Source organism: Lagopus leucura, unplaced genomic scaffold (assembly GCF_019238085.1).
Source record: "Lagopus leucura isolate 7727_CA_CO unplaced genomic scaffold, USGS_WTPT01 Super-Scaffold_100008, whole genome shotgun sequence".
Taxonomy (NCBI): Eukaryota; Metazoa; Chordata; class Aves; order Galliformes; family Phasianidae; genus Lagopus; species Lagopus leucura.
Window position 1 is genome coordinate 24771866 of NW_024962265.1, and position 10000 is coordinate 24781865.

Sequence of the window (10000 nt, forward strand, 5' to 3'; positions counted from 1 at the left end):
TAGTTTGGAATTTTCATGTCACCTGTTAATACAGACTACCTGCATACTATGAGAAAGCTCATCTGATCCTCCAAGGAGTAAAAATGCAAAGCTCCTACTTGGTTCAGTAAACAGAACTGCTCTCCGACATTCATGAACAGAAGTGTTTTGTTAACATCTGATTTAAGACCTCACATAATAAACAAAAAAATGCCCCATTATTTGCCTCCTTTTTAAATAATCAAACAACTAAGCATGCAACAAAGCAAAAATTCTACGTCTTTCTTCTATTCTCAGGATAATAGGAAGCCTGATGTCATGTTTTTACTTTGGTACATCTTCTTAATACTAAGTATCGATGAAATGTTACTGGTAAGGGATCTGCTGGAAAAAAAAATAAACTGCTTTGGAAAAATAATTTTAAACACAGTCAACCGAAACTGCTTCTCACCAATAAATTCCCATAAAACATTTAAAAAGATTATCTTGGTAGAACTGACTTAATGAATACTCAAAATGCAAGCTCAAATCTACCCTGTAAAGCAATCATGGTTTTTAGCAACTATTTTGACCTTAGTGACACAAACAATTAATTCTACAAACTTAATATCAAAATAAAATTCTACATCTAATGCAGAATAATCTGTCAATGTATTTAATCACGGAGATGCTTTTCCCATGTATTATACATTCTAGCATGTAACACTAATTTTAACAGACAAGAAAAAAAATGAAAGTGAATCACTGAGTATATATATATATATATATATATAAATCTGAGAGAGGATGTCACAAGCCAAAATAAGCAGAAGAAGCAAGTCTGAGCAGATAACAGTATTACACAACAATAATAAAAATCTACATTCACTTTAGCAGTATTTATAAATTGATAAATATCGACAGTGAGATAAAAAGTTGCTTACACTCTAGTCATACATCTTCAGAGCCGACCTGATGACTTGTGACAGCACCCAATCCATTTATCACCAAGTATGTATTACAATATATTACAGAATACTGTCATTCTCTCTTGATACATCAGTGAGGAAAAAGCACCTGATTTAAGTCAAACTTCTCACCTCTGTATAAAGATGGCAACAACATTGTTCATCGAGCCAGAAATAGGACTGTCCAAACTCCACATAATTCCAAGTAAGAATCTAATGAAGTTTATTGTTTTAACTTTTAATTTTATATAAATCTAGCCATTTGTGACCACATGCTTCAACATGATGCTTGAACAAGACCGCATACAAACTGAAATGTTTAGGTTATCCCAGTGGCTCTTCGTACATAGCCTGAAGTGTCTTATACGCAACTTTGCCCAGTATGCATTCGTGCCATGCTGAAAACTTCCTCTGCATTTTTACTCAGCCCTTATGGCTATTCTCAGGTGTGAGCATCGCTTTAAGGGCCGCCCAGCCAAAGGAAATGTTCCTTTCCTTCTTTCAGACAAAGCTGGGAAGAACTTCAGTTGGTTAATTGAATGCCCACATAAATATGACTTGGAGAACCCAAAAGAGGAATGTTAAACTGTGACATCAGTAAATTATATCTTGCATATATCTAAACAATAAAAAATCTTTAAAGAAATAACTATAGGTACTTTGGGGTTTGCTCTGTTTTTCAACTTGTCAAACTTAGACTGGCAAGTCGCATATAAAAAACAGCATTTGAGAGAGTTAGTACAGTGACAGCAATAAAAACAGGCAGCATTTTTCTCTTAAATCATGTTTCAAAAGGCACTGGGTAAAAAGCAGGGGGAACAAAAGAGGAAGAAAAGCAAAAGCAGTATAAAGCTATGCCCATTATCTAAAGGACATCCTACTGCATGTTTACCAGTGTTTATGTTTCACATCAACATATTTTATAGAAGGATTTATAAGCCAAACTCAAGTTGTATTTAAATCCTGTGGTGCAGACCCTGCCATAAAACGCCTCTTGAGTCCTGTTAACTGTACCCAGGGCTTTACTTTGCCTGTCTTCTTATTTAAGGTCTAGTCACAGTTTTGAAGAAAAGACCGTCACTTCTGAGCTTGTCCCCTCAGAACCTGCCTGTTATTGCTACCCAACCAGCTATTTTCATATGCAGTTGTTATTCTCTGTGGTCTTTGCTATCTGCAGGAATGTGTGACTGTGTGGACAAACTGACCGCAAACCTCCAGGACTGCTGCTCTGAGTACAGGGAAGCAGCGCACGCTTCTATTGGTATTTTCATGTTTTAAGCTGCCTCACTACAATCCAGTTTTCTTCACATTTTTAACAATTAAATGCACTCATGATAAAGATTTCAGAATACCGCTATAATCTGAACGCCTGAATAAAGGTGACAGCATGCTTTTAAAGGAAAATGCTGTTAAATTATACATGCAATTTTATATAATTTATGTAACTTCTTATAAACATAGTGTATATATATACACTGGGTATGTAGAGATAGTAGTAACACATATGTATGTAGAGCGCTGGAACTCAATGAAGACACTGAATGCCCTTCCTCAGCCTGTGGCACTGTTAGAGCAGAGCACGCTGGCACTTGAAGCAAGGCACAGATTTAAGCCTCAGCAACTTCTCGTATTTAAATCTCCAACTATTTAATTCTTCCACGTTTTCTGTCACCGTGTAAAATATTTAACTATAAAAGCAGCCGGGGTACACCGTTCAATTCAGCGCCTAGAATGATTCAATTTTAAGAGCCGCGGTGACCTGTTATTTCAGAGGCCCGTACACACACAATTTATCTCTCATGTCTCAACGCGTTTCTATAAAAGGGGATTTTTACAATATTTTGTCTTACGTGAGACAACTTTCCTGCCATTAAGCCAATGAGTAGCCGGTGTGGTGACGAAGCCCCTCGGCACGCAGAGCAGAGGGGCGATGCGGGGCGACGCGGGGCGGTGCTGCCGGCCCGGCACCGAGGGGCTCCGGCCGGGACCGGGGGGGCGCCGGCACTGCGGGCTCAGTGACGCCCGGTGGGGCCGCGCCGCGCCGCACGGCCCCGCACGCCCCGGCGGGGGCTGCCTCCTCCTGGGCAAAGTGGGTCTGCGCTCGTGCCCGGTTTCAAAGGAAACGTGAAGTCACAAACATTAATTGACTGCATCTCGTTCAGCGGACACGAGTAAGCAGACAACAGGTTAACGTGACGCTTCTGGCCGGAACAGCCGTCCGGCGTAAACTCGCCGAGAAAGCAAACTAACTAACTTAAAAAGAACGTTTTCCGAGCGAGCCGGGCCGCGCTCTGCTGGCGGGCCGCTTCCCCCGGCGGCTCCCGGCCCCGAGCGCACGCACCCCTGACGGGGCGCTCCCGCCGCCCGCACCCCGCCCGCCGCCGCTCGGGCCGCGCCGCGCTCTCGCAGGGAATGTGGCCCTCTGGCGGAGGGCGCCGCGCCGCGCCGGCCCCACGCGGGACCGCGCCGCTCGCAGCTCGCCCCGCGCGGCGCCGCACCCCGCCGCCAGCCCGGCCCCGCTCCGCGCTGCCCCTGCCCGGCCCTGCCCTTGCCTCTGCCTCTGCCCCCGGGGGGGCCGCCCCCACCCCCGCGCTCCCGGGGCTCCTGGTGGGCGCGGGTCGGCAGGAGAGACGGGGCCGCGTGAGAGCAGCCGGCGCGGCAAACAAACTTACCTGCTGTTGTTGCAGATGCAGCAGTTCCACTGTGCTTACTTCAGTGCTCGTGTCACCACTTGATCTTCCATCTCTGCTGCCAGCATCTAATTGGCTGCTTAGAGTGCTCATTCCATTTTGATTCATTGAACTGTTGCTTATTGTCTCTGTCGCAGATTCCTGCATCATGACTTAATACCTAAAAGTGATTAAGAAGTATCAATTAACACCGCGTTACACCTTCGCACTTCCATTATCGAGATGTCCCTCTCTGCCAATTACTGACGGCATCTTTCGCAGCAGGGAGAGCCTCGCGGAGCCATTTACCACCGAGCGCGGTCCCAACTCTCCTTCGCACAGATACTAATCACCGGAATTATGGTTTCTATAAGCAATCCTTGTGCGGTTCCATTTAACAGCCAAAATAACACGCCGTGCATGCAGCATGGTCAATAGCATTTACGAACGACCACATTTTAAAGTCTACCTATAAAACCGGTTTAAATGAAGGCACGACTGCACGCGCCGCTCTATATTTCCTATTATCCAGCTTTGACAACCATGGATGACTATACAGCCTTCTTTAAAACATTCGCTATCTTGATTCTGTCAGAATTTTACAGCGTATCTTATGCGAGGCTGTTGTTTAATGATGCACAGCTAATCATACAAAATTAAAATTTTGTAAGGGTGTTACAAATCATATGGCATCAACCAATGATAAATAGTATAATGGGCTTCTCCTTTTTTGTGACTAAATAAAATTTTGCCTCGGAGGCATCTTAAGAAAAAGCTCCTGCTGCAAACACGTCAGATATTGCCTATTTTTTTAATCAAACGGCTGATATTCATTTATTTTTCTGACATTTAAAACATTTAATACTGTCCTTCCTGGGAAGTAATTAAGCTTATGCATGAGCAGCAATCAAACTGTTCACTTGAAGATGACTTAAAACTCAATTTTAACATAGGCAAATAAATGAAAGATATAAAATTAATTTTCCAGGCATGTATTAGATATGAAAGCTGGAAATAAAATCTATCAAGAATATCACTAATGATTGTGCTAAAAACAGCATAAATTATGCATATTACCTTCTCTACAGTAATAAATGTTTTATCATTTTCACTGCATAAATATACTGTACTTTCAGGATAGCAATGAGATGTCCTGCCAAGATCAGTTGAAATCTTTGCAGTAAATAAAGAAGCGGCGTGCCCTCACAACCAGCAGCTCGAGGAGCATTTTGTATCAGTAATACGGAAAGGTCAGGTCCTGCTCTCAGAGCCACCCAAGTCCCATCCCGCCCCGGCGGCGTCAGCGTGCACCTCGCTGCCTTTGTCACCACACGGACGCACAGAGTCCCCACAACAACCTCGATGGTGCTACGCTGAAAGATACCTCTGAAGCGCACGTGAGGTGTAAGCAAACAGCACGAGAAGCAACGCCGCTGCTCTGCCTCATTACTGAACTTAGGGATTTGCTCTCTTGCAAAGTGCGCCCAGCATCCCTTCCTAGCAAGGAACACGGGGAAGAATGATTGCAACTTAAACTGAGTGCGTGGGATATAAATCAAAACGCTGTATAAATCACCACGAACCCCCGAGATAAGCTGCAAGAGCGTGTCGTGTGAAGAAAGTTGCAATAGCAAAATGTAAGTTATTTGAAGATGCTCTGGTCAAAAATCAACAAGATGCCAGAAGCCCAAACACGAACGTGGTTGATGTAAGGGCGGGCAGCTGTTACACCTCAGCAAACAACAGCAGAAACAGATGTGTTTGTGGACAAACAGCCCTCCCGGAGTGCTCCCACCAACATCAGCTAAGAAAAATAATAGAAATGGAATATGTGATACACATAGTGATGAATTTTACAAGACAAAAACAAAGCTAATACTCTTTTCTGAGATTAGGCAGCTAATAAGTATTCAAATTAGGCATAAATTTTACATGTACAATGTTTAAAATATTCAGAGAAAAGGGTCTGATTGCCCTTAGTAGTGATATGAAAATTCTAATGCGGGTATTCCGCAACGGTGGGAGCAGGCATCCCTCTCAGATTTTTACAATATTTACTTTGAATAAAAAGACGTGTATATCATAGCGGGAATCTATTTAAAACACTTCATCTACTGTATCGTTACAAGGATTTGGAAATTCGGGAAATCCAAACATTAATCCTCTTTTAGTCAAACAAAGATTTAGCCAACAGACAGGTTCATCTTTTGAAATTTCTCTCGTTAGACAATAACAGCAGTAATTCAGCCCAGCGACATCAGAAGGGCAAAGGGGTGCACACGACAGTTAACCAAAACAGTAGAAAACACTCTGAAATTTAGCAAAAAAGAAAAGGCAAATCCCCTGTTTTTACACCCCTCTGCCTCTTCCATTACAATTAGCAGAGAAGGGTTAAACATCTTCCAGTTCATGTTAACCAAGGGGTTTTATGTCTTGTGGATTTTGTATCCGTGCAAAGCCCTGGAGTGCAGTTCAGACTCTGCATTTTAAGTTAAAGTGTCTGTGAGCCAGCAGAACCAGGGCTTAGCATAACATGGCCAGTAACAGTGCTCCAGCAATAGGAAACAACAGACCCAACCCAACCCCTACGCAGAGAGAGAATCAAACATCAAACATCAATACTGAGGGTAATTCATTTGGCAGCAAAGGGGAGGAAATACTGAAGTGTTTGCATGAGGAAGAAAGAATCTCCAGAACTTCATATTAAAAATGAAATGCTTTTCTATTTTTAAAAGGGTATTTTTAAAAGCAATACAGAAACTTTCGCTTGAGGAATGCCCTGGGCTGGTTGTCCACAGACTCCTCACTGCAATCAACTATAGAAGGGCTACTGAAAAAAGCAAGGGCATGGCAACATTCTCTTTCCCTTTCTTTTCTCTTGCAGACACACACACATCTGTATACATCTGTATATACATACATACATATGCACGTGCATGCACATAGATAGTCAACTCTACCCCCACAAATTAAGGCACTGAAAACACCTACATAAGGACCTCTCTAATACCCATGTGTCAGTAATTTCAGTTATTGGTGAATAATTTTCAGTTGCAGTTTGAGCCTGCAGCAGTTCATTAAGCCACTGATGTACTTTTTCTTGCTTTTACAGCAGGAGTACAGGTTGCTAGCGTAACAGTCATAAATACGAAGGGAATAAGAACACAACAGCTGCCAGATACTAAGAAAGAAAGTTTAGTATTTCAAACAGGACAAGAAAAAAAAACAACACACAAGTCTCTGTTGGCATACATTTCCAGACATCCATACTTCCATTCCTTCCCTTTCTCTCCTTCCACACTCCCTGCCATCTGTGACCATGCCCACGCAGGCAGCACTACACCACAGCTGACCCTCCAGACCCGACTGCCAACGGGGAGCGCAAGCTCCGCTGCCCAGTGCTTTAAACAAAGCTATGGGGAAATGCCTGGTGCTCTCTGCAAGAGAGAACACACTGCTGCTGATTTTAGCGCGTGGTCATGCTGCAGGTTGCAAGTTGCAAGTTCAATTCTGCCAGGGTGCATGCAGACCAGCAGAGGAATGCCATGGCCCCACCAAGTTGGGAGCTGCAGCCTGACTCCTCTTCCCACAAAGTTGCCTGCACGTGTGCACGCGCGTGTGCTCCAAGGCGGCACGCTGCGGTGCAGATACTTATTCTCTACACCGCTTCCCTTCTGAAACATTAAACTGACACTGGAACTGACTGCACAAGATTGCATTTTCTCTTCCTAAACAACTTGAATTGAAAGGTTACTTAGTGTAACAATATTTACTTGCAGAATTGTGTTGTTACCAAGGGTATAATGGATGGTGGCTATGCAGGTTTACGCAAGAATGAGTGAAGCATGAGGCATTAGCCATGTGTTTGACATGTTTCAAATTGCTATAATCCAGCATTAAACACACCCAGCAATTCATGCCATTTCTTGCAGCCATAATCTTGAATAAAGCGTGCACAACCACTTATTATATAAATTAGTATATGACTCCCTGTTATAGTCACAACAGTGCTTTTGTGTTTATTTTGCATCAAGATGTGGTCTTTTATTTGTACAAATAGCAGGATACAAAGCCGGAGCTCAATTAGAGCCCCTCACTTTATGACAGGGTGCGCTGAGAGCCAGCCCCATTTGGTCCCTCCCCACGAGGCGTGAGCCCTCAGCACAGGCCTCCTCCAGTCCCCAGGTGTCTCGGGTCAGGCTCCTGCAGGCCACAGAGCTCCCACAGGCAGCACTCCCACCCATGCCCCCCAGGTGCCACTTCTGGCAGGGCCACAGCGCGGCCTATGGCAGGACCCGTGCAGCCCAACCTCCCTCCTCAAGGCCTTGCTCCAGGAGCGAGCTCCTCATTGCTTTAGGCCTACCAGTGGCACTTTGCAGTGCGCTGACAGCCACACGAGGCTGTTGCCTTGCTCCCTGTCCCCACAAGGGCCCCATCTTTGCATCAAAGGAGCAGGAATCTCAGTTAAAAAGTGCCCTGCTTACGACTTGCCAGTACTTCAGACATGGAAAGCAGTAGCAGTCCCTGCAAGCACAGGTGGAAAGGCTCCTGAATCAAAGCAGCACCCACACGCAGCCTAGCACTGAAGTCCTCACTTTTGTTTATATACAGACAGCACACAAGTGTAGCATGCAGAATTAAGTGCCAACCTCTTCTCCACTTTACACTGTGACACTTCCCACAACACAGCCTAAAATCCTGCCTTAAAAACTTGACTATGATGTAAAAGTGGAGGTGAGAAGCTAGACTTAAATAATGGTAACTTTTGTGCTCTGCTGGGATTAATTCATCATTGACACCAGGCACAATGCATCCCAAGCCTTGCACTGGTATGTTAGAAATCCTTAATACTTAAGATTGCCTAATAAATCAAAATGCCAAATATGAAGGACATCGCTGAATGTGTGAGAGTGAAAAAATTAGACAAGCTTAGAGAATATTCATAAATGTGTTCTTTTAACTTTACCTAAAACAGTTAGCTCTCAAAGCTGGAGTTAAACAGAGCTATAAATTATCCCACTGCACATCTTTAAATATGTAAGTAAATTAACACGACTGAAGCACTAATTAGGCCAACTGCTATTGAAATACTGTCAAATAAAGTACCTATATAAACAGGTTTAATATATTGTTATCTACTTGAATAGATTTTTCCTTGTAAAAATGTATGGTGTGCTCAAATCTTGTATGGAATGGTATTTCAGGAAAACTGAACTTCCAGTTGTGACTACAGTGTGTATCTCAGATAGTATTACCATCAAAAAGAATACCTATCACATCTGCCTTAGGAAGCTGGCAGCACCTTTGACCAAAAAAAACCCTGAATTTTCACAGTAAAAAATAATTTCTTCAAAGCCAGCTAATCACTTTACTATTGCAAACAGCCTAATGAGTGAAGATGGCAGTTGTGAGTGAAGTAATGGTTCAAAATGGCTAAAAAGTGTACTAATGGGATAGATGTACGTGGATCACAAACCAAAGAAATGGTACTATAAAGAATTCAGGCTGCATCCCTAAACCTTTCAGTGGGCATTCGCACAGTGGGTCACGGAAGGCTATTTTGAACATTCAGTCACTATGAAATTGACAACAGGAGTTTTACAAATTGCCCCAGTGGAGATCTCTTGATGGCAGAGCGGATCCAGAAGCAGCTCAGCCGCCATGCCAGGTAGGGCAAAGGGATCCTCCTGTTGCTCACTGTGCGACAGCCGCACTCGGCAGGCAGGAGATGATCTCAAAAAATCAGATGAATTTGTCTGTGCTGAAGTTAGCTTTCACTGACATTACAAACATCACCTAAAATATTGAGCCCATTATTATAAGCCACAATTTTACCCAATGTCTGCGTACCAAACTATGGCTATACATCATGTATAAATGAGCATCCTTTTATCTGATGGCTGTCACAAACTGTTGGATAAAGGTAGTGACAGTAGAGGACTGCATTCACATTCAGTCTTGGACTAAACATTACCTTGTGCTGTAGCAGCTGCATCTTTCCCTTTCACACCATCGCAGCTCCTCAGGACTAATTAAATACTAGGTTAGTGCTGAGCACAGTCATTCATCTGCCTTCAAAAATTCAGGAATATGTTGTCGCACTCACTCAAGTATTAAAAAACAGCTCACTTCCCCCAACAACAATTGATTTCTAACCGCTATTTATTTTCACTTGGTGCAAAGAAAATCCCTACAAAGCCCAGGCCAGTGCTGTCTGTATGAGTACTGCACGCAATGCTGTAAAATGTGCACCTTACATACAGGATAGTGGCAAAAGCCTGCTGAATTGAGTACCTACAGTCCACACAGAACTAAGCAGCCAATTTCAGAATGAGGTTCTTATTTGAGCAATGACAGCCTGGGAAACCGCACCTTGGAAAGCAAACTCCTCTCACCCCCTTTCCC

General features: G+C 43.5%; 1 protein-coding gene across 1 annotated transcript in view; it reads right to left on the reverse strand.

Annotated features, from left to right (window-relative positions):
• The window catches only part of FOXP2 (forkhead box P2), a 336972-nt gene that overhangs the window by 181860 nt on the left and 145112 nt on the right, over positions 1–10000 (reverse strand). Inside the window, exon 3 of the mRNA XM_042872472.1 lies at positions 3599–3776. Coding sequence (XP_042728406.1) covers positions 3599–3766 — 168 coding nt within the window. The 5' untranslated portion in view covers positions 3767–3776. The remainder of the gene's footprint in view (positions 1–3598; positions 3777–10000) is intronic.